This window comes from Cavia porcellus, unplaced genomic scaffold (assembly GCF_034190915.1).
Source record: "Cavia porcellus strain 051 isolate PalLab524CR breed Dunkin Hartley unplaced genomic scaffold, mCavPor4.1 scaffold_30, whole genome shotgun sequence".
Taxonomy (NCBI): Eukaryota; Metazoa; Chordata; class Mammalia; order Rodentia; family Caviidae; genus Cavia; species Cavia porcellus.
This window is the reverse complement of record NW_026947513.1, coordinates 32,824,474-32,848,959: the sequence shown is the minus strand read 5'-3', so window position 1 is coordinate 32,848,959 and position 24,486 is coordinate 32,824,474. Positions and strand designations below refer to the sequence as shown.

Below are 24,486 nucleotides of genomic sequence, written 5' to 3'. Positions count from 1 at the left end.
GGCCACAATTGTAGCTCTAGCTAAGAACGGGGATCCAGGCTTCCTGAGCATTCTTGGAACCAGAAGTGCTCGGGGCTCAAGCTGCAGGGATTATTCAGAGCCTCAGGGCTGCCATACTGGAGGAACGTGCTACCATGTGGAAAGGGAGGACCAGAAGGGATTCTCAAAACCAAAGCTTCTTTTTGTTTCCTGGATAATATCTGGTTAAGCAAAAGGGTTATTCAGTAATTACTGAAAAGAACCTGGGTGGAAGCACCAAGCCCTGTGCTCTGGGACACAGCCAAGTTGTTTTGTTCTGGAAATGGCATGAATTCTTAGCCCTGAGATCAGTCTGCGTGGCACCACGGGGTCCTTTAATTAAGACTTCCTGGGCAAAAGCCAGAGTGGGTGACATTTGTCTTTGTGACTTCTGTCTCTGCTGTCTGTCTCACCCCCGCTCAGTACTTCTGTGGGTTCAGTTCCCAGGCAGGGGTGAGGGTGGAACCCAGCAACTCACAGCCTGGCCCTGGTCTTTTTTTTTTTTTTTTAAATTTCCCATCCTCCCTTGCATCTAAATGTGCCACTTCCTGCATCACACTCTCTCAGGGCTTTGCCTACCCATCTTGGGAAAGCTAATTAAAGTTATGATTTTAATAGACAATAATTACTTAATGAATTATGTCCCTCCCTGGGATATTAAATAGATTCCAGTAAGATAACTTATCTGGAAGTTCTCTGAAATGTTATGTAAATATAATTACCATTTGAATTTTTAAGTGGGGCAATCAGGAGAATCCATTTAAGGTAAAATATATAATCTCTACTTGTTAGAACCAAACAACTTGCTGAGAGAAAATATACCAAGATCCTGAGTGTTCGGTAGAATTCTTCAAATCACATCCTGTAGACAAATATCTACAGACTGTGGCCCTGATGGATTTCTTTTTATGAATTAGACCATTCTTTGTTAAATACAGTTGTCCTCATCGGAAAAGACCATATTGCATTTATCTTTCTGAAAATTGGAAAGCCACCTGGTGGTCCTTACGGTGTAGACAAAATATCACTATGTTCTGTCCACAGGGCTTTTGAAACCTCACTCGTTGCTCCTTTAAGGCTGGCACTCAGAGCAGTAGAGTCTGCTGTAGTGACCAGAAGCCTCCTTCCTTGGGGACTGGGTCCCACAGTCCCAGCACAACCCCTGCCACCTGTCCTGGGGGTGCTGTGCCCACGCCCGCCCTTTGTCCTATGGGAAAAGCTGAGATTGCTTCACTATCCTGCCCAGACTTTCTAGGGAAGCAGCAGGGAACCCCGGGGCAGCAGGGCATCGGTAGGCACGGTGGGAGAGGAATGCACAGCAAACTCTGCCTGGAGCCCTGCAAACTGCAGACCGGCCCCTGTGCGTCAAGGTGTCAGTCAGCGCCCATTTGATGTTAGCAGGCCAAATGCTTCCTGCAGGAGTTTCCCTACAAAAATCAAAAGTATGAATTAGAACAAGTGATGGGATGGCATGGCTGATAAAATAGGTTTGTAAAAGTAACAGAATTCTTCCTTTGGATGGCTTTTCTATGACCATTACCCATTTACTTTTATTTTGAAATTTCCTCCGTGTAGGGTAGCTCAAAAGGTCACTTTGACACTTTTTAGCTAGGCTGTGTTATGAGGTTTTGAATGTTGCTGGTGGCTTCCTCAGACTCCTGAATCACCGAGAGAATGGAGATGCCAGATGGGAGAAAGGTGGGTGGCCCGTGGCTTGGAGAGATGTATAATACACCAACCTGCCATTTAAAAACTACCATCAAGGACCCGAGGACAGGTCCTGGTCCTTGTGGGCCGAGTGCAACCTGCCCACTCCCTGGGGCATGCCTGAGGCAGGGAGGCCTATGGGGATCTGAGGCCACCTATGTCCCGACACAGAGGTGCACCCATGTGTTCTCTCCTTGGCCACACCTGGCTCCCGGGGCCCTGATGTGGAGGTGTCATCCTGGTGCTCACGAGGTGCAGAGTGTGGGACCATGTGTCCCAGTGGGAGCAGGTTAGGCCCTGTGCCAAGTCCTTTACGGTCCGGGTGACTCAGGTTCCCTGTGAGAAGACTCGTGTTTGTACAGCTCAGGTTGAGAACTCATTAACGTACGTCGGCTTATCAAAAACAAAGTTCCAAACAAACGCTGGGAGTTCAAAGAATTATTCATCACAAGGTTAAGTGAGTTACTCTATTTGTGTCAAGATTGTACCAACTCACAGTCGTGTTTGAGTAGCTTCATTAAAAAATAAGGAAGCCCATTTTTACCAATCCCCACAGAACCTATAATTTGCTCCTGGTGGTTTTGATAAAATGTGATTAAACATAGAAACCTGGCCAGATCTTTCACAGACGAACTATTCAGCCCTTGTATGTTCAAAACCAAACAAAGAACCTTCGGTAGATACTGATCTGTTCTAATCTTTGTATATACTGGGCAGGAACCTAATAACCGTCATTCTAGCCATTGGATCTAGATAGGTCAAAATGGGGATTTCCTGAAATTCTTAGGGTTATGACAGATTTGCTTACACAGTCCAGTCTTTGTTGATGTGTTTCCTTCCTGTGGGGCTTCTCCCTAAGGAAATGTACACAAACAACCTTCCTGAGCACTTACATTCTCTCAGCCCTTCCCAAGTTTCTAGTCTGCTGGTGCCCAAGAGTGATCTATTCTAAACAAAACTTTCATTCAGTAATGAATGCAGAAATTGTCTATGACTTTATGAAGTCCTCCACTCTTCACCCTTGAGAGATGACCACAGCGATGCATGAATTGGTAGCAAAAACAGGAGGCCATCCCACACTTTCACCTCCTCCCCGAGTCTGGCTCAGGGCTCACAATTGAAAAGGGAAGCACATCATTGGAACGAGCTCCAAAGAGCTCCTAGCTGACCAAGCTAGAAGGAGCAGCAAAAGGACCTGGTCTTATTAATTTGAACAAGAGAAGGCTAAAAAGCCATTCAATGATGTTGAAAAAATGCACATGTCCTGGCCCTTTCCCCTCATCCTTCTGAGGACAAACTGGAGCCCAGGTTCAATGTGCGCTGCAGTAGAGGACACTCAATGAGCGGTGACATGCTTCCTTGTCGGCAAAAGTTACACTGAAAATAATTTTGCAGGCAAGCTCTGGAAGGGGAGGAAGTCCGTCAATCTTTTAAGTGGTTTTTGGTTTCTTTGCTCACTTGGATATTGAGGCTCACATTACCACATTCTCTAATTCATGTTATACATAAGACCCCCGTCTTAGATTTTGCATTTTATTTTATTTCTCTTGCTTTTTCAGTCTCCCTTGTTTTAATTCTACACTGTTTTTTGAAATTCATGTTGCTGTTGATATTCCTAATGCATTATTTCTGCTTATTAGTAATCTGCAATTTTCCTATGGCTTTTTTTTATTGAAGCATCTGTGTTGCCTTTTATTCTTACAGTGTGGTAATGCTTGTCCGCAAACATACACTGGACTACTCTTTGATGTGGTTATTGGGAAAGGGAGGGCAGACTAGACAGCCTGTGATTCCTCTCACAGTGTGGAATATTGAACTGCCATGAGCTACACAGATAGGATACCGCAAGTTCTGATCTACTATTTCAAACATTTAGGAGCTTCTTAGGGTTCTTTAATATGCTAATAAGAATCACCAAAACAATTTTTAGAGCTTAAAGAGAAATCTTTAGTGATCTCTCCTTCTTAATGTCATTTTCTTAAATTTGAATTAATTAATTTGATAAGCATTTGTCTCTATGTTGGTCGCTGATTACCTGAACAAATGAAATGTTCTAAGAAATCATATTATTCCTGAGGTTGAGTAAAGTTTACAAAATGTTTTGCCATTTCAAGTGTTGCAAAATCTGATGTCATTCAGTTACCCAACATTATATCCTGAGTCACTGGGAAAGATGGATTAATGCCTTATATTTATATAGTGTTTGCAATCTATAGTACCATTCATAAATATCCATCTCACTCAATCCTACAACACCACCTCAAGAGAGGTGGAGCAGGATGATAGCAATGTAGATGTTTCATGGCAGTCTAGAGCAATCGTGAGTCATCTGAGGCCACTTGGAGAGTAAGCATTAGGGCTGGAGAGAGACTTCAGTTTTTCTAAGGCTCCGTCAAGTCTTTCTCTGCAGTGTGGCTGATACTTGGAGATATTTAAGTAGGCTCACAGCTGTGCTCTAAGCTGGGTTTTCTAGTATATCTGCCCTCTTCTGTATTTTGTGATGTAATGAGTAGGCTGAAGCCTCTGTTTTTTCCCACTGCTTGGACATCTGCTCATAAAAAAACTCAAGGGAAGAAAAAGTAAGGCCCATAAACTGCATGTCGTGGCAACAGGCAGCATGGGTGTTTGGATATTAGCATAATTCAGGGTTCCACAAGGTGTCTGCTGTGTGTCACTTGTATCCATTAGCTAACTGTAGTCATAAAATAAGAATGATAAGAGGATCTTAAAACACCATCATTCATCAAAGTATATTGGTGCAACATGAAAACTCCATTCTCTCAAAGAGTCTTTTCTGGATTTTTCGCAATGCAAAAATTATCTGAGGAAGCCATGCCTACGTGCTTAATGCGGGTCCAGTGACTGAAGGAAGAACACACAGCTGGGAGGCCCAGCCACCTGGTGACCAGGTGCGTGTGATGCAACGCAGGTCCCTGACTACTGTTTCTTAGCACGTAGTTTCGGTTTGGGCAAAAATACTGTCCAATTCTGTATAGCGTCTCAGAAAAATAAACCATGATGTCATGGTTGAAATATGCCCAGAATGACGAATGATCAACCCTTCACAGAACCAAGTAGTGGGGATAAGAAAATTTTCAGAAAGAATCTCTAAGTCTTTAACATTCTAAAGTACCTGTATAGCTGCAGAGTAATAAGACAGCTTTATTTATTTGGTTCTCAATTATTTCTGTGTGACTAATTTTTGTTAGACTTACTTTGAATACCAGACTGATTTCTGTCATCACCATTTAAAATTTTGAGCATTGCTCCTCTTACATATATCTCCCTGTGCTGCTATTGACCTAATTAATCTAATTAATTCTCATCTAAAAAAAAACATAATTAAGAAGTTAAATAGCCACCAAAAGCTAAGAACTTACCACAACATACAAAAAGAAGATTTATTAGCTGCCATTTTTACTTATTTTTTTCTCTTCACAGACTATTTAGAAAGTTGATTTTTGTTGTTGTTATTTGCTTTCAAGCTTGGTCATATAAATTCCTATTTGCTTATAAGACAGAACCCTGTTTGAGATATAATGGATATTCACACTCACTAAGCATTAGCGTAACCATGCTAACAATGTGCATCAGGCAGAGGCCCAAGCAGGATTCATCCTACCAGACACATTGCTAACCTAGTATTTAAACTGCAATAAAAATGAAAGCTCAGGAAATTGAAGCTACTGGGTTTCCTCTTACCTTTAACTATGCTGCAATACTGCAACGCTAGCCTTTCTTAAGAGTGAACAAACAGCCTCCTCTTCATTACTGTGCTAAAGTATATGTTGTTCTGTCCTCCAAGAGACTACTAGGCAACAATTCACTAATCCACATAGCATGGGAGAAGCCCAAGCGCTACAGGAGCTGTTTACTGGCCCACACCCAAATGAGGAATTTAACAGTTTATATCTAAGAGGGGGACCAGATGTCCAGGGTGCCTGGGTCTCTCCCTTGTATGCCAGCTGAGATCTGGCTTCTTAACAGCATTCTTTTTATTCTTAAGTGTTCCAGAATAGATTATAAATCTTGATTTAACAGATAACCTGGGTATTAAGAAGCACCTGGATTCAAAATGTTTTTGCAGACTCTTCACTTGCCTTTGAAGTAGGAATTTGGTACAGAGTGTTCAGCAAATCAAGGACAGCTTAGAAGAGCTTCTGTGCTGCCCTTTCTTGGGCCAGTGACATCAGTAAACTGCTTGTGTGGAAAAACATGATAATGTAAAACACAGGCCACTTTTGATCTTTCAAATCTTAGAAGAGAAATTCATCTCAGGGTCATCCGGCCCAACATCTCCACTTTTCTGGATTGAGAAATAATTATCAGACTTCTGAAAATGTGTCTGTCATTTTGCTCTTTGCTGAGTTGGTCCACGAATATCGTTTCACTGTGTCCTGATGAAGTAAACAGACAAGGAAGGAGGCTTTAGCTACATTTTACAAGTATGAGACTAAAGTTCAAATGAATTAAATGACACTGCCAAGGACACATGAGACTAAGTGAGGAGTTCAAGTTGAAACCTACTCTGACTCTTTCTCCAGAGCGCCTTCCACTATCCCACAGCACTTTATATTTTCATTCATTATTGAAGATTGAAAATGTACCACCTACGTATAATTACTCCTCACACATATACACACATTCCCTCCGTAACCCCTGCCTTACACTCACTCCCAAGCCCTTTCTCGTCTCTGAGCTGTCATGAGCGCTGGCCAGCAACTAAGCTGTCCTTGTCTGACAGCGCCACTTGGTGGCAGGCTTGGGAACATGACACACAAAATCCCATCCCCTTCTTGCAGGTATCTTGGGTAAAAGAATGAGAAGGAAAAGGAAATGCTAAGAAACCCTGGGTTTTTCTTTCCTTTTATAAGATAAAAAAGCACTTTAATTGTAAAGTTAAAGAGAAGATAGTAAGGACTTCATCTTAATAACTGGAGGTGAGGGTCACACTCTGATACAGGGGTTCACACTGGCCCACGCTAAGGCAGGATGTCAGTATCCAGCGTTTTCTTTATTGTCCATAGTTATAACGTGACTAGTCATATCCCAGATAAGCTGTGTGTCACACCAGCACTCAAAATTCCTTTTCCTTGTTCCTCTTTCCCTGCTCTAATTATTATGCTTCCATATCAAGATGAAGAAAGTCACACTTGTTTTTCATTTTTTATTCTAATCCAGACTTCATTTTTATTAATGCACATTAATTATGTAGAAGGGAGGGTTTCACTGTGATACTTTCGTACATATATGTAACATACTTTGATCTTGTACTCTAACACCATAATATAAGTGGACCTTTGGAAGGCAGCTCCGCCCACCAGTGTACCACCAACGCATAAATGGACCTTTGGAAAAGCAGCCTAGTTACCAGTGGGGACCTCCCACAAGATCCCAGAAATGGGATTATCCCCTTTCAATTGCCCATTTATTTGTAAGAAGGGAGACTAAATATTTCACTTACTTCATAGCATACTCAAAGCTTGGGCCCCATCACTGTCCCACATCTCCACATACAAACTTAAAACAGGAGCTGGAGTCTCAGTGAAAAGAACTCAGTGTAGCACCAGAGCCAGAATCCTCTCTCTTTTTCTTTGTAAGACAGGGTCTCGCTAATGTAGTTCAGGTTGACCTCAAACTCTCCACCATCCTGCCTCAACCTCCCACGTGCTGGGATTTTGGAAGTGACCTGCTATGTAAAACAAATGAAAGGAATTTTATTTTAAGGGTTAATTAATGATTCATTCACTGCTGGAAGTCACTCACAGAGCCCTTCCCTTGTGGTAGGCTTTCATAATACTCTCGGTGTTCTGAAGGGGCACAGAAAGTCTAGATCACTCAGAGCCTCATTATAAAACAGTTTCAGGAGGGTCCTTAATCAGTTCCTAAAAGGCTGCACAGCGAGGGGCTGAATCACTTAGCTCCAGCTGTTTAGTGGTAACCTTTCCATCTTACTCCGTGATGGATACTGACCTTTGTGTCACTGGCTTGCTCTGTTACTCACTAATGTCATGTTCCCTCTCTATCTGCACCAGTGAATGAGGAGAAAGAAAGCCACCCGGGTGATGGCAGGGCACTGGTTGTGATGGTAGGAATTGGCATTTCCGGCTGATCCACTGAGCTGGCCAGAGCCAGGCATGCATGGTCACCAAAGCTGAGCGCCATGGCCCAGGGAGGGAAGCACTGCTCCTCGAGCAGCCACAGGAAAGGCCGGGCACAGGCTCACTCCTTACCCCACGCCCCTGGCCAGCTCTACCACAGTCACCCAACCAGAACTTCTGTCTACACAGCTACTCAGTGCTGTGTAGAGGAAATATGGGGAACTGATCAAGAAAGTAGGTGCAGAAGCCAGAGTTTCTGGTTTGAATCTCCACTCTGTCATTTACTAAGCTTGTGATTTAGGGAACATTAATTAGATCTCTCTCTCTTTTTTTTTTTTTTTTTTTGTCTTTTTTGTTTTTATCGGTATCAGGGATCGAACTCACAACTGCCTGCTTGCAAGGCAGGCGCTTATGCCGCTGAGCTAAATCCCCAGCCCCTAGATCTCTTATGCAAAGTTTTGTGTCAGTGTGTTTCTGTTTATAGCAGTTTCCACATGTGTATATGAAGGTAAGCGCACCTGCCACATAGTGCTGCTGCTCCTGTATGACTAAGTGAATTAATGCCTCTATCCACTTAGGACAGGGGCTGGCATATAGTACTCACTCAGTAAATAAGTTGTTGCTGTTCTTATAAAAACCAGTTGAGATTTCTGTGTATGAATCAACAATAGGAATTAACTACACTGTTTGCAGCACTGAGAATAGAAAGATATAAAAATCTATGAAGATATATTTTCTTACTTTATGCTTCAGTTAGGCTTGGTTGTTGCAAATACAGCAGTCTCTTCCTAGGTTACATCCTAAGTGAAGTCATTTCCAATAACATTTCCATTTGTTAAGTTCTGCACAACAGATACCAAGTGAGTGCCAACTACTCTTAATGAATGCTGGGGAGATATGTGAATGTTTGAGAGGACACCGCCCTCAGAGAAGGGTATATAATTAGTGGAGGAGACAGCCTCTGAGCAGATTACTTCAGAGCAATTTCAGTTTGATCATTATCCACAGAGGTCAAGATAACCTTCAAAAATCTACTCGCTAATTCATAAACTATTTGTTCCTGCCTAATATCATCTTCCTCACTACTCTTCTGCCCAGTTAATGCCCTCTCTCTACCTCTGACCTCTTTTGTCAGCTTGGAGAGCTTCCATCCAGTCATGTATTTCAGTTAAGCAACCTAGCCAGCAGTTGATTTTTAAAGAAGGTCGTAATTTCAACTATTATCCTTTACTATTCCAGAAGTATTGAAAAAGAGATTTATCTGGATAAAACAAAATGTGTAGACTCTTCTTACCAATTTGCCAAGCAGGAGGTGACTCACTGGACACTCAGCTCACAGCCTTTTAAGGAACAGCATGTACTGCATGAGCAAGCTCTTAGGTTAGAGACCTGTTCCTATAGCAACAGCACCTGCACCTTACGACAGTGCTGTGCACGGCACAGGTGTGTATCACTGCGTCAGTGTCTCCTTCCTTAGGAGAGAAATCAAAGCCCAGCAAAGTGATCACTCAAAAGATCAGTATTTGGGACTTCTCATTATGTAAACTTTCACTATCTTAACTGAAATTTCATTTTATTCTTTATTCTTCCATGTTTCTTACTTGAGACAACAGGCTTTTAAGGCAGGAGAAAAGATCACTTTAAAAGTAAACTGGAAAATAACAAATAAATTAGCAAGCACACAGAACACACGTAAACACATCAGAACTGAAAGTTTAAAGGAGCACTTAATAAGAACTTGGGTTAACTATTGAGGCATGTGTAATCCCACAGCAGGGCTGAAAGATAAAAAACTGAACCCCAAAACATGTGTACCTGACAAACCTGCAGGAGCAAGGTCCTTGGGAGGGTTTGGGCACTGGGACTCGTTGGAATGGCATGAATTCTGTAGGCATTTCAGTCTTCCGGCTCCTTGTGTCAAGTGCAGTGTGTCCTAGAACAACATGCTTGTTCGTTGCTGTCAAGCTACAAGTGGCTCTGCCACTGTGCTTGCAAAATCGTTACATGGGTTGGGTGTTAAGAGCTGAGGTCTCGTGGACACACTTAAACCCTGTCCCCAAATCACATGCATTTCAAGTTCCTCATCTGTGAAATGGAACTAGAGCTGAACTTGAAGGGGAGATTCCATGACCTCTGCTGTCTGCGCTCAGATAAACATGAGGGCTTTGTGAAGAGAGGTGTGGAAGGGAAAGAGAGGTGTGGAATGGGGCTGGAGAAGCCACAGCAGGTCAGCAACGGCCCCACGCACACTGGGAAAGACCCACTTTTCTCCTACCCTCAGTCTTCCCAAAAGTAACAGACCACCACTCGGGCTGCGCTCAAAGATCCAAATGGGCGATTCAGTGATAGCTTGGAATTCTTACATCAGAGCACGGGGGAGGATATATTTGGAGAAAGAAGTCAATCTTGATACTTGTGAAATCACACAGCCTTTGCCGCCATAGGCAGAATACAAAGTAGAATTGTTGGTCTTCTCCTGGTGCTGTGGATAAGTTCATGAATTTCTCTTGCCTGCAATATAAGACTAATTCCCTTCCAGTGTGCTAAGAGAAAACTATGAGAGAGGCTGAAATGAATACCTGCCATCTTCCTTTGAACCATCATCATCCTCTGTGGTCCGAACACTGCAGCACATCATCTAAGACTACGCGTGTGTGCCCTATTTTAAACCCACATCCCAGGGGTGTATCCCCTTTATATTTTCTGTCCATCTCTATATCCTTGCTTCTCTTTTACTCAATCATTTTAAATCCATCTTGTGGGCTGGGGATTTAGCTCAGCGGCATAAGCACCTGCCTTGCAAGCAGGCAGTCGTGAGTATGATCCCTGGTAGCGATAAAAATGAAAAAGACAAAAAAAAAATTCATCTCTGTGGTTTTCTTTTGGAGACTTTCATATTTGCTTTTTGTGCGTGTGGTGCAGGAGACTGAACCTGGGGGTGTTCTCCCACTGACAATATTCCTCACCCTTTTTGTTTTTATTTTGAAATAGACTTTCCTAAATTGCCCAGGTTGGCTCTAATTTTGTGATCCTACTGCCTCGGCCTCCTGAGTATTCAGGCTTAGAGGCATGTGCCACTGTGCCTGACTAGACTAATACATCTTTAAAGTGTAAAATCAAGTACTACCTCTCAAGAACTCTGTAGAAGCAAAACAGTAACCGTTTTTTAGCATGAATCAATGAAAGGTCTTACTAATTTGTTTTCCATACCTTTTTGTATTGTTCCTGGCAATCAATGGTGAAAAAAACTGAGCTAAACTGGGACAGAATTCTACCTCTCACAAAAATACTTCAAATTCCCTTCTGGGCTGGAACAGGAAATACTCCTGCACAGTAAATAGTAAACATATGGAACCTTTTAACCCCAAGAGGTCATGCAAGCTAAAAACAGAAATAGCATCAAGAAAGTTTCAATACTGTTCATGAAAAGAAACACACTAAGAAAGTCAGTAATACCAATTGTCCATAATGATGTGGAGGAAAGGAAACTCTAAGCACAGTTGGTGAGACAGTAGTTTTGTCAACAACTTGGCAAAATGATCTGATACTGTGTTGTACAGCTGAACGGTCCAAAAAAAAAAAAAAAAAAATGCTGACTAGTCATGCAGGCCATAAGCCAGCAGGCCAGTCCTGGTAAATACCCTGGAGAAATCCTGCCGGGAGGCATCGGGAGACAGACGACAGTGTCCCGGAAGTAACATTAAGAACAGCAGAACACTGGAAACAACCCAGATATCCAGTGGTATGCAAACACATCCCCCAATTTTTATTTATAAAACGGAATCAGCAGTGAATATAAATGAGCTTCTCTGCTTGCAGAAATACAGATGATCTTAGCAAAAATGCCTAGTGAGCGAAGCCGTTCTTCAAAGCACTATGTATCCCAGTAGTATGATATCATTTTTATCGAATTCAATAAGACATAAAGCATAAAACTTTTTCAGGGATTCACACATATGTGATAAAACTAATTTTATTATTTAGGTACTGGGGATCAAACTTGTAACTTCATGCTTGCAGGTAGGCACTTGTGCCACTGAGCTGTATCTCTGGCCTGATAAAACTAATTTTAAAAGCAAAGCAATTAATACCGTGAAATTCAGAATCATGATTTTCTTTTTAGGTCAGCAAAGGGGGTGGGGACAGGAAAGAGTATGGGTAGCTGTCAGCGCCTTGGTGTGCCTTAATTCTTAAGCAGGTAATTGGGGCTGGGGATTTAGCTCAGTGGCATAAGTGCTTGGCAAATGCAAGGTTGTGAGTTCAATCTCGGGTACCAAAAAAAAAAAGGCAGGTGATGTTCAGAATACTGTTTTACTTAATTTATGCTTCATAACTTACATGTGCATTATATATATTCTTTTCATACTCAATGAGGTTTTCCATAGAAAAGGAAAATGTCTACATCCTTAACTTCTAAATAGACTTAGCAAACAACTCTCAGACTTTTTCAGAGGTTGTCAATTGCTGCCAATAATAAAATAAAACTCATAACAAGGTGGGCCACTGGTCTGTTTAAGAATGTGGTTTTGGGGGGCCTACACCTGTGGGCCCACACTCTGGGAGGCTGAGGCTGTAGGAGCCCAAGTTTGAATCTATCTTAGACAACTTCACAACTTAGCAAGATCCCAGTTCAAAACTGAAAATGTTCAAAAGGGCTGGGGATGCAGCTTACTGTGAAGAGCCTGGCTTCGACTTCCAGTACCAGAGCGAGAGAAGGAGAGTGTGAAATTTTAAGAAAAAAAATTGTTGGTCTAACTTTAAAGCAGTAAGTACTTACTATAGAAAGTTTGAAAAAATGGAAAAATATAAAGAGGGAAACTTCCCTTTTTTACTTTTCTTTTTCTTCATTCAGAATTGCACAATGTAGATGTAACTATTAAGAACATTTTGACTATTATGACATTTCCTTCACATTTTGACAGGTAATGTTAGACGCGCTGTAGCATTTAAAATGCATGTTCCCATTTGGGTTTGGAATGTTGCTTCCTTGAAGACAGCAATAATGCCCTATGTGTATATAATGTGTTTGGCATCTATAGTTTTAAGTTCCATTAAATATATTATCTACATAAGTGGGGGCTGAGGGTGTAACTCAGTGACAAAGCATTTGTCTAGCACTTATAAGGTTGTGGGCTCAACACCCACTAACACAAAGTAAAATATATACATAAGTGATAAATTGTAGCATCTCATCACTGGAAAATATACGGAATTAAAGATCAGTCAAAGTCAAGGTTGCCAAATTTTTTGTACTATAATTTTTAGCTTCAAAGTTAGTTACTAGAAATATGTGTGATTGTGGAGTTTTTCTTTGAGTAATCGTTTTAAAACTCTAGTCTCTGCACAGTAATATATGACGTATGATTGAAAAAAGTTGTATGCATTGAAATTTTAAAAATCATAATAAAAGAAACAGGTCCATTAATTCCACTCAGAAATACCCGCTGTCACTTTGAGCCCACTAATCACATCCTGGCACTTTTTGAAGCTGCTCTGGAAGTTCTGTTTCGTGTCTTTAGTTGTGCTGTCATGGCTACCTTGAGGTCCTGAACTAATTCAAAGTGTTTACCTGTAGAGGTCATTTTTAATTTGGTAACGAGGCACCATTGGTATTGTGTCACATCCAGTGAGTAAAGTAGATGGTGATGTGTCCTGTTGTTCTTAAAACCCGCCTTTCTGTCTGATGGCAGCTGGCAGCAGCATTTACTGAATTTTCCTCACATCTCATAGACATTCAGGAAAGAGGACCTCCAGCACTGCTTCAGAAACAAGCAAGATTGATGGACAAGAGTGTTAGAAGTGAGGGGAATTCATGGCAATGTGTGTTTTACCCTAATACATTTAAAAACCTTAAACAGTCACCATACTTTTGATCACCCCTTGTAATTTTCTCTAACATTTTTAGTTTTGTTTTCCAAGTTGTTTTAATTCTCTGAATTTTCTAAATTTTTGAAAGCACAGAATTTCTTACATAATGTTAAAGGCATTCTGCTCATTCCTGACCAGATATACAAAGATTAGTAGCATGTTGGGTCAATCTGTTTATTCCACTATGTACCTGTAAAGATTATTCATTGCTTTGCGTGGTGGAGCATGCCCGTAGTTTCCACACTCTGGGAGGCTGAGGCAGGAAGATTGCAAATTCAAATGTGACCTGGGCAACTTAGCTCAACTTAGTGAGACTATGTCTCAAACTAAAAACAAACAAAGAAGGCTGGAGATGTAGCTCAGTGTAAGGCTCTGGATTCTATCCCTAGGATCCATCTTGACCCCCAAAGTTTATTCCTTTTAAACTATCTCTACCTGCCATCTACTCAGATGTTAAGATGACACACAACATCAGAGCAAGTATGAGGTCTAAGAATTTCAATACATTTCTTTTCTTTTCTTTCTTTCTTTTTTTCTGTGGCACTGGGAATGAAACCTGGGGTTTTGCATATGCTAGGCAAGTGTGTACCACTAAGCTACATCCCCAGCCTCATTATAGTCCATTTTAATGATTAAAGTGCGTATCTTGCAAGAACAGAAATTTTTTTTTGTGTCTCTGCCCGTGCGAGGTTCCTAAGACGTGGCTCTGATTCAAAGGGGGGGCTCGGACACTCCCACAGCTGATTCTGAGACCTCTTCAGGCTTGACAACCACCGCTCTTAGCTTGTATTTGAAAGAACAAGGCCTGGGGATGTAGTTCAGGGGCAGAGTGTTTGCCTGGCATGCTTGAGGCCCGGGCTTGATCTTCAGCACCAATAAATAAATACATAAATAAATCCTCCACGTCCACCTTCAGCGTTTGTGTGGCTCTACAGAGGTGGCCCTGTACGCCACCCCTGTTGTCAGTGTTGATTTCATTGCTGAGGGTTGAACCCTGGGCTTCACACGTTAGGCATGTGCTCTGCCACTGAGCGACACCCCCAGCCCTCCCGATTTTGATTATCAGTTTCTGAGAGATTCAGCTTTGATCGACCTCATTCTGCCCCTTAAAATCAGTAAAATGACTGAGCAGACCCCCTTTCCTTCCAAAGACCCACCACTTCTCTTGTGGAAATGACCACATGTCATTCTTCTCTTGTCCATTTTTTTTTTGTTATAAAAGAAATCAATAAAATGGAACCAAACAAAACAATGAAAACAATATTGGATTTCAAAAACAAGACAGAAGGAAATTCCCCTTAGTTGCTGTATTGCATATTGTTATCCTCTAAATGGATGCTCAGATTATTGGCTTCAGGCCCGCAGAGTCAGTCAAACAACGCAAGCATTAAGTTGTGTTTTCTCTTCAGTACCTGCCATCTCAGCCTGTGTTTCTCCAAATCGGTAGATTGCTTATGGGGGCGAGGCTCGCCTCTCGTCTCCCAGCCCGCACACTGGGCTTGGCTTCTTGGTTCTCCTCCTGGCCTATGACTGCCACCCTAAAGGCACACATCATTTTTCTCACTTAGGAAAATATAAAATGTCCCAAGGATTCACTTTTTGTAGGCAACTCTGAATATGAAAGAAATACAGGCAACCGCAATTTGGGAGAAAGATGAAAGGTCACTTGCGTTACAAAGGAGAAATCCTTTGTAGCCAGCTCACCTCAGCAACCTTCTTACAGGAGCTGTCTCTCTCAGCTTGACACTTGTGACGTTACAGAGTCAGAATGGCCAAAACAGGGCGAGAGATGCCAGAAAAGTAACTACAGTTGGTCAATTTATGCACTTTCTGTGAGCTAGTTTATATAGGCAACACTTTCTAAATAAATGGACTGCAGGGTTAAGGGACAAAAAGTAAAGCTATCAGACCGACACATTTGTCTATCCTGGCTTAGGACTCAATTTAGAGCAAAAGAAAACCAGCAGTTTTTATTTAACCTCTTGAAAACATTTACGCAATGACTTCCCCTAAACAGAAAAGAAAAACACAATGACAGGACAAATCTCTCTTTGAATGTTTCATAAGATATGATAACCACATCAATAAAATTTGTATAAGGTGAAAATTTAAGTAACTTTAAAATATTTTTAATTCTTTTGAGATGAGATTGTGTAGGCTACCTTCAGAGAAGCTTCTAACGCCTTTATACCGGATACAGCTGAGAAAATGCGTAAGGCCAAGGTTACTAGGGAGGCTTGATTCATACAGTGAGACAGAGACAGAGACAGAGACAGAGACAGAGAGAGAAGTGAAGCAACACCAAACATTTGTCAACCAAAGAGGGCTGAAGTAACAGGCTGAGCTGTGAGGAAAAGCAAATATGTCTGCCAGCAGAGATCTTTCGCCCTCATTTCTAGAAGCCAAGCAAGTCTGACGTACCCTTGGAGAAGTAGGTCCTATTCAGTGGCCCTCCCAAGTCTCCTTAGCTGCCAGCCAAGGACATGGCTCTCAGCCAACCAACCCGCCAAGGCCTTTAAAGTCAACCAGGACCTGCCCACAAAACTGCACTCAATATCCATCACAGGAAGCCACAGAAGCCTAAGAAAATAAAATGCACCCAATTCAACCTAAGAACATGAGCAGGCCTTGAGTTCTAGAACAGCAGTAACGAAAAGAGGAGGAAAGTATGTATACTGCCATCGTTAAGCTGAATCCGGTTTAGAAAACTCGTTCTGAAGGACCACAGGTCCTACAGGAAGCAGCAGGCTCTCATGAAAGAGGCAGTTTGGCCACGTAATTACACAGAATCTTTCTAGGGTGAGGGAGAAAATTAGAGGCAACGGTACTCCACTGTCTGTTCTTAGACAAAATGAGCAGTGGTCCGAGTTTTAGCGATGAGCTTTGCCTGCAACTCATGCCCAGTCCAGATGGCAATGAGCCCCTGTCTGCTGTCCTCTGGACTGCTTTCTACCAAACTGAGCTACTCAGAGGCCAGCTGGACAGGGGCCCAGAGCAGAGCTGAGGCCTCCATTCCTAGTGCTGATCACTGCTTAGGCAAAAATTGGGGCTGGGAAAACCAGCCTCAGCCTCCCCCTCGTGGCCTGTGACAGGGCAGGCCTGCAGGGCGCATTTCCAAGGTTCTCTGAGCCCTCAGCTTGTGTGGCAAAGGAGGGGGAGGACTGCAAACAGGAGACGAGGCATTTCTGACCTGGCTTGACACTCTCCTGCCTCAGCCCTGTGACAGGAATCACTGGAACAGATTTTCAGATGGGGGTGCCCCGAATTCCCCCAAAACACAGTTTCACTGTACTTGGCAAGGAATTCAAGGCTGACCTCAGCCGTAGCATAAGCTCCTTTCCTGCCTGAGGTCCCGCTGAGTGACACTGAGGAGAGGTAAAGACATCTGTCTACTCAAGGAGCAGAATGGGCAGGTGACAGAGGAAAAGGCTGCAGCAGCAGCGGTACGGAGTGCAAGCAGATCCGTGGAGTGTGGCCCTTCCGTGGGCATAAACCACATCAAACCCTCCCCGGGTCTGCTCCGGCTGATTTTGCAAGTGTTGGTTGAAACAACAAACTGACATGATTCCCATACTTCTGCTTGTCTTCTGCTGTCAGCAACCATCAAGCCCTGACAGGCCTGTGCCAAATCCACAACCAGAGACACACCCAAGACTTCCTTAAACTGGGGACACGGCAGGGGGCCTCATCTGCCAATTTTTTTTGGCCCCAATTTGGAGGCCACCTAGGAACTGGTAGCTGCTGGCACAGGTGGAGACAAACAAGAGACCTTGAAATTTGTGGCTGACTCATTTTCCTAACTTGAAGGCAAATTTGTAGAGGAAGTCTGGGATTTTAAGGGACAGTTGACTCAGACCTTACTGCGTTGGCTAGGTAACCCCACTCCATCTGGACGTAGTTGGCACATTTAGGGGTCACATTGAGCAATGGCCCTTTAGTGTTTACTGGTGACAGCAGGCCTGGGATTCAGGACTTCCCTTAGAGCCTGGGCGGGCTAGAAGTTGGCAGGTTGCAGGGTCGGATTGGTCCCCACGCGGGCCCACGTGGCCGTGTCCCCTGGGGCTCAGTCCCCTGCCTTAAACTATTTCTCTGCAAACCTAGCTCCACCTCTGTCAAAGGGAAACCTAAACCGGACCCCTCTGTCCCCCCACGTGGAGGGGTAGCTTGGGTGCCCTGAGTTCTCCGGATGCGCAGCCCCTTCCCCCAGCGCCAGCACCGGGTAGAGGCTCAGCGTCTGCGCGCGGGGAGGCGTGGCCGCAGCGAACCCGGCCCGCAGCGGTGCATCCGTCGTCCGCCCTCCCGGGAGGCTGCGTCTGCAAGGTCTCCCACGCCACCTCCTCCCGGGCCCGCGGGGCGCGAGCCACCGTCCACGCGCGGCGGCCGGAGGACGCTCGGGGGAGCCCGGGGCGCGCGGCGTGGGACCCCCGCACCCTGCGCCCTCGCTCACTGCCTTCCCTCCCGCCCGCAGCCGCGCGGTGACCATGTCGGCCGAGCCCACGAGCGGCCCCACGGAGGACCAGGTGGAGATCCTGGAGTACAACTTCAACAAGGTCAACAAGCACCCGGACCCCACCACGCTGTGCCTCATCGCGGCCGAGGCCGGCCTGTCGGAGGAGGAGACGCAGGTGAGCGCCCAGCGAGCCCCGGCCGCCGCACCCCGCACCCCGGCCCCCGGCACCCCGCACCCCCGCACCCCGCACCCCGGCACCCCCGCACCCCCGCACCCCGGCCCCCGCACCCCGGCACCCCGCACCGCGGCATCCCGCACCCCGGCACCCCCGCACCCCGCACCGCGGCACCCGCACCCCCGCACCCCGCACCCCGGCACCCCGCACCCCTCCCGCGCGTGCTCCGGGCCGCTCCCCCACGTCCAGTCCACTGCCCTCCCGAGCGCCTCGGGCTGGTTTCGCTTTCTCGGCTCGGTGTCCCTTCTGGGCTGTGCGCGGTACCTGCAGGGAAATCTAGTGTGTCCCCCACACAAGGGACCTTAGCGGTCAGCTGTACATTTATAGTCCGAAGGTCCGGCAAACGGGGAAACTGAGGCCCGGGGGGGGGGCAAGGAGGGAGCCGCCCGGAAGGCGCGGGAGGTGGACAGCGCTGTTGGTCACCGCGCGGCAGCTGCAGAACTCAGACCGCACTAGCACATAGAGCAGGAGATCTTGTCCAGAATTTTAAAAATTTCCTGGCTGTAAGGTTCAGAGTCCTTTTCAGGAGTCCTCCAGGAAGGTGCACCTGTGACATTACAGCTGGCGGGAGTAGCGACCCGTGTCCTTCTAATTGCATGATTTGTTTTCTAAAAGCTGTTATATTATCCAGGAAATTGCTCAAGGTGCAGTTTTGGAGACTTTAGCTGAGTTTTCTTTTTTAAACTCTGTCTAAACTCTGACTTTTACTTCTCTGGTCATAGAAAATTTGTTACGTGTGATAAACTCGTTGGACCTGATCTAGTGTTTGCCTGGCAACACCAAGCGCTTTACACATCTGATCTCACCTCTGCCGCAGATTCCCTTACTCTTCCCTTCTCCCAGGCCAGAGGTCCAGGATTTTGTTTCGGGGCAGTGCTCAGTGGGTGCTCCCTGGAATCCAGAACTGAGGCCCTGGACCCTGGTCCAAAACAAGGTTTACTGAGCCAGAGACCGCATGGAGAACTTGCCCATAGTTAATCCTCTCACTCGCACGTCAAATAAAAAGGCAACGATTAGAACAGCTGTCAGACCAGCTAGGGCCAGAACTAAATAGAAGGTGATTGACTGCAACCCGTCTGCCGGCTCATATTTCTTGGAACTGCTGAAGAGGCAGGCTGCTGCCGTTTGGTTTAAAAACCTCATGCTATGTTTAGGAAACAGGAATGACGGCAGAGACAGCTCCTGTTTTAAAAACCAGGCTGTAGGGTATCGTGGGCGCAGTACCAATTCGAGGTCTAACACTGACTCTTGTGTGTTAACAGCCCCTTAATTCACATGTGTGTGCGTGTGTGTGTGTGTGTGTGTGTGTATGTGTGCATACGCGTGCATGCTAAGGATCAAACCTGGGGCCTCGAGCATGCTAAGCACACGCCCTACCACAGAGCTACACGCCCAGCCCTACAGTGACCTTTGGAATGGCTGGTGCATGCCATATGCTTCCCTGGGCACCCTCTATTAAGTCATTTATTTGCCACAACAGTACTGTAAAGGCAGGTGCTGTTAGCACAGTTGTATAGATGTAGGAACTGAAGCACAGAAAGACCAAGTAAGTAACTTCCCCAAGGCCACAGTGATGGGGCTGGGAATTGAATTCAGCCAGTCGGTTCTCCTTAAACTGCTGGTCGCCATGGAGGTTAGAGGTGAGAAAGGACCAAAAAGCAAATTTATATTTACTGACTTTTTTTTTTTTTTTGTCTTTTTCATTTTTATCGGTACCGGGGATTGAACTCACGACCGCCTGCTTGCAAGGCAGGTGCTTATGCCGCTGAGCTAAACCCCCAGCCCCTATTTATTGACTTTTTAAAATCCATGCATTAAATGATAGTCACTCTCGACTTTAGGCAGCCTTACCTCCAGGATCACCTGAGATTAGCAAATTAAAATGAAATCCGGGTAGGGTTAGGGAGATGGGGTGCCTGCCTCTCTCCGTGGCTGAGACCAACACAGGCGTCCACACAGGTGGCTCATCCCTCTCAAACAGCCCTTCCTCCACTTCCCCTCTGCTGTCAACCTCAAACAAACAAATGGTGAGCCAAGCCCAACAAGCGTGGGTATGGGTGAGTCAGCCACACAGTGGGGGACCCCTGGCTTCCTCTTCCTGCCACAGGGCCCACACCTGCTTCCTCCTGGTGGCTGCTGAAGCCCAGCTAAGCATCTGGAACCCAGAGCTCAGCAAACGTCAGGAAAGAGTTATCCTAGGTAGCTCAGGCCACTTGATTCTTGTCCCCTCCCATCCCAGCCCTGCCTCCATGTGCGTGGGTGGAGAGAAGTGTTCTTTAATCTTTCCAAACAACATTTTCACTTTTCCAAGTTTCTTCCCTCCCCCCTTCTATTTTTTTTGAGACAAGGTTTCACTATGCAGTGCAGGTTGGCCTTGAACTCACTTTGTAATCCAGGCTGATCTCAAATTCACAATGATCCTCCTGCCTCAGCCTCCTAAGTGCTAGGGCTATAGACATGTATCACCGTGTCCTGCCCAAAGGACAGGTGATACCAGAAAAAAAAAAAAAAAGTATGTTGTGAAATAGAATGTCCAATGATGAACTTGGGGAGGTATTGATAAAATTACTTTTATTCATAGCAGATTTTAGAGACCCTTTAAATATCTCCACAGAGTCCAGGGCTGGCCACACATACATATAATCGATGTTGCTCTCAGCACATCCCCTATTTCTGCTCTTTATCAGTGTGACTCCTGTCCATGGCAAAAGGTCACCGAAGATAAAATAATACTCATCACGTATGCATGAATCCTCATCTTACCCTGTAACCCCAGCCACATCCGGAGATTGGATCATACTGTTAATTTCTCTAGAATAAGCAATACTTTAGTGAAAGAAAACAAGCACAGATGCTCTTCAGAGACAGTTACTGCAACTGACTCACACTGCTCACACTTGAGCAGGGGCAAGGGGGCCTCAAAGGTACACACGTTTTCTAGCTAGGGAGCTTAGTGAATTGCCCCCCACACACACATCAGACATGTCATATCACATACCCATGTCCTAACAGGGTGTGTGGGAGGCGCACCTCACACCAGGTGTGAAAACATAGTTGTCACACTTATCAGCCACCAAAGGATCAGCAGACCACTTTGTAACTATTTCCCTGTAGCACAAAGTTCTCTGGGAGGGAGGCGACAGGAAAAACTAAGTGAAACAACTTTGCGAATTGCTTTTCCTGGAGTCCTAGAATGGCAGTAATCTAAGTATCTCCTACATTGAGGTTAGGCAAAAGCTCACAGAATCCCACTATGTGTTTTTACTTGTTTTGAAATCAGTGTTAGGACTGGGAGAGCTCTTTCATCAGTCCCCCAGGGATGGGGATGAAGTAGTCTCAATGATCACAGTCACACACACACTCACACACACACACATACACACACACAGTTCAGGCACACTGAAGTTGGCACTGGTTTTGGGAGACAGTTCCAGTATTTTTATCTCCTTTTGATGTTCTGGGCTTGTTCCCAGAACCCAGCAATTTTAGACGTTGGATGTTTTATCAGTGGAATAAAGGCCTCTAAAGGTCTCCCCTGAAAAGAATGAAATGTTAGTTGCTAGAGAAAAGGACAAGAACAATGTGATTTTGCCCTAACCCCTCCCTATCCCAGGGTCTAATTATTATCTGTTCGCAGAGAATAAATAAATCTCCATCAGTGAGGGAGGGTAATGAGGGCAGTCATTTATAAGCAAGCAAGGGATGAATGTTCCCAGATGGCAGAAACACAGAAAAGCAAAATAAAGCCAGGAAATTAGCATCGATGTGAGAAGTTATGAGTTATGAGTTAACTGGGGGAGGGGCAAAGGATTTTATGACTTTGCTACATGGCAGGTGATTTACTAAAATATGCACTTGATTTAAAATATATATCTTCAGAAAAAAACATTTTAGCTTTCCCCTTCTCCCATTCCACAGTGCTAGGGCTCAGTGGTTAACTGTTTGGATCTGAATTTGCAAATTCCCAAAAGTGACTGATACCAAAGCTATATTTGGGAAGGATTCGTCAATATTCTGCTTCACTGCACCATGAAAAGATGTGGGTAGCTCTTTTGAATGGGGCCAGCTCACCCATTTTGCCTTATATGAATCCAAATTGAAAGCCAGGCTTTCCTCCCCTAGGTTTTAATTAGTCTTTAAAACGCCGCTGTGTATTCAGTGCCAGTCGCTGGGAATCCTGTGTAATCAGCACTTACGGCCTTGAAACCTCCACAGAGCGACCTCATTAATGAAGCTGGCACCACGCAGAGAGCTCAACCCGAACCCAGAATTAACAGAACCTACTCATGGGTTCTATGTGAACATGTACCCACCTTTTACAGCAGAAGGACAAAGCACCAAAGTGACATAAACTCTCTTCCCCCTAAAGTTAGTGACTGCCCACATAGATATGGCATCTGGGGAGCAACCCCAAAGAGAAAGAAGGCTTCCCTCCCAAAAAGAAAGGGTGGCTTTTGATTCTGCTGCGCCCCCTGTATACAGGTGGGCAGACAGCTGCTTGGGCAGGGTGAGCTGCAGGTGCAGCGGGCTCAGGGCTGCCGTGCGGCCCTGTACACCTGCCTCGCACCTTTTCTGCACCCCCCTGCACGTGCTTGCTGCTCAGGTACATCTGCACTTTCCTTCTGATGCTGATTTAGGCTCAACTCGCTTCAGCCCCCTGGCCTTCTGAGAGATGTGATGTTGCTCAGTGTGGCTCCAGGGCCCCGTTTGCACGGGGGTTGGAATTGCGCCTAGGAAGGCACTGGCCCATGTAAAGCGGGGAGCCTCCATCATCTCCAACCACATCACCTCCATAAATACACCCTAGGTCTGGTATCTTGCAGCTGCACACTTCTTTCCTTTCTTTCCTTCTTTCCTGGCGCCACTGCCCCTCTCTGAGCATGCACGTGGCACTTACAGGCCCAGTTATCTGATGCTCGGCTGCTGGGGTGATGCTGGGGCGACTTGGCCCGAGTGAACAGAGAGGGCTCTGAGTGCCTGCTGCGGCACACATGTCATGGGGTCACCACCACTGTTATAGGAGATTTGTTGACTTAAAACAAGTGAATACACAGCACAGAAAGCTACGTAAAGATACCAAGGCACTAAGACAGAGTGTGAGGGAAGACTTCACTGCGAAGGTTTTATTTAAGCTGCACCTGAGGATGAGAGAAAGAGCTCCACAGATACAGAATAGAGACCATCCTACCTAGAAAATAGCAAAGGTCCTGAGACAGAAACGGCTGGCATCACAATGAGAACCATCCCAGTGTCCCTCCTTCCCGGGTGACACAAAGACCTCCATCTAGAAATGGAACAGGCATCCTGATTTTGCAGTGACAGCTAATTCTGCACACTTTTCTCCCACAGAAATGGTTTAAGCAGCGCCTGGCCCAGTGGCGGCGGTCAGAGGGGCTGCCTTCCGAGTGCAGATCTGTCACGGACTGAGGCCTGAGGACACGGTGGGCGGCCGGCAGCCCTGCTCCAGCGAGACTACCTGCTGCTCCTCCCTCGTTTGATTTCTCCGTGTAGTGTGTGTTCCGAATTAGGTGTCCTGCTAATTAACAGGCTGTTGTATTTTTTAAATGTACATAACTAGAAAATAACAATGGGAAGCTGAGCACAGCTCCGTGGGAGCAGAATCTTGCCAAGTGCTGGGAAACGCATATCTTCCTTTCCCCTTGGGTCGCTGTGACCAGTGGTGTGAAAATCACCTTGCTTTGCTTTTGACCACCACCTCCCAGGTGAGGTTTATTTTCCACCCATTTCAGGACAAGCAGGGCCTCTGCTGAAAAGATAAGGCAGGAAGAGGTGAACATTTCCTGTGAAATGCTTCCCCAAGTCATTCTCCTGCTCCAATAGGAGAGAATTCAGAGGTTACCTGAGTCATTCAAAGTGTGTTAAATGGGTCCTTGGCTTCTGGCTGCATTAGCTTGGAAAGAACCCGGTTAGGCTAGAAACAAACGGGTCAACCAGCAGGAAAGCAAGTGACTAAGAAAAAAATTCTATGAAAGTCTTGAACTTTCCTTATTTAAATGTATTTGTTAAATTTATTTTGCTAAATAAAATGAACTGCTCTTTGTCTCTAAAATGATGTTCTAAATAAAGCTTCAGCTTTTTGATGAAAA

The 24,486-nt window shown here is 45.1% G+C and overlaps 1 protein-coding gene, 1 long non-coding RNA gene and 1 pseudogene across 4 annotated transcripts in view; 1 reads left to right on the top strand and 2 right to left on the bottom strand.

Moving 5' to 3' along the window:
• Positions 1 to 24,486, top strand: part of Hopx (HOP homeobox) — a 27,144-nt gene extending 2,658 nt beyond the window's left edge. Inside the window, exons 1-3 of one of the 3 annotated variants that reach the window (XM_063240726.1) lie at positions 17,684 to 18,014; positions 18,163 to 18,319; positions 19,102 to 23,722. In XM_063240726.1, coding sequence (XP_063096796.1) covers positions 17,881 to 18,014; positions 18,163 to 18,319; positions 19,102 to 19,119 — 309 coding nt within the window. In that variant the 5' untranslated portion in view covers positions 17,684 to 17,880 and the 3' untranslated portion in view covers positions 19,120 to 23,722. The other 2 variants (XM_063240725.1, XM_063240727.1) reach the window with 2 other exon arrangements.
• Positions 1,467 to 9,899, bottom strand: LOC134474110 (uncharacterized). The gene is made up of 3 exons (XR_010044722.1): positions 9,642 to 9,899; positions 7,190 to 7,417; positions 1,467 to 6,122 (listed from the first exon to the last, which is right to left on the bottom strand). It is a non-coding gene; the product is annotated as an uncharacterized LOC134474110 (long non-coding RNA).
• LOC111757363 (small nucleolar RNA U13) lies at positions 21,354 to 21,461 on the bottom strand (annotated as a pseudogene).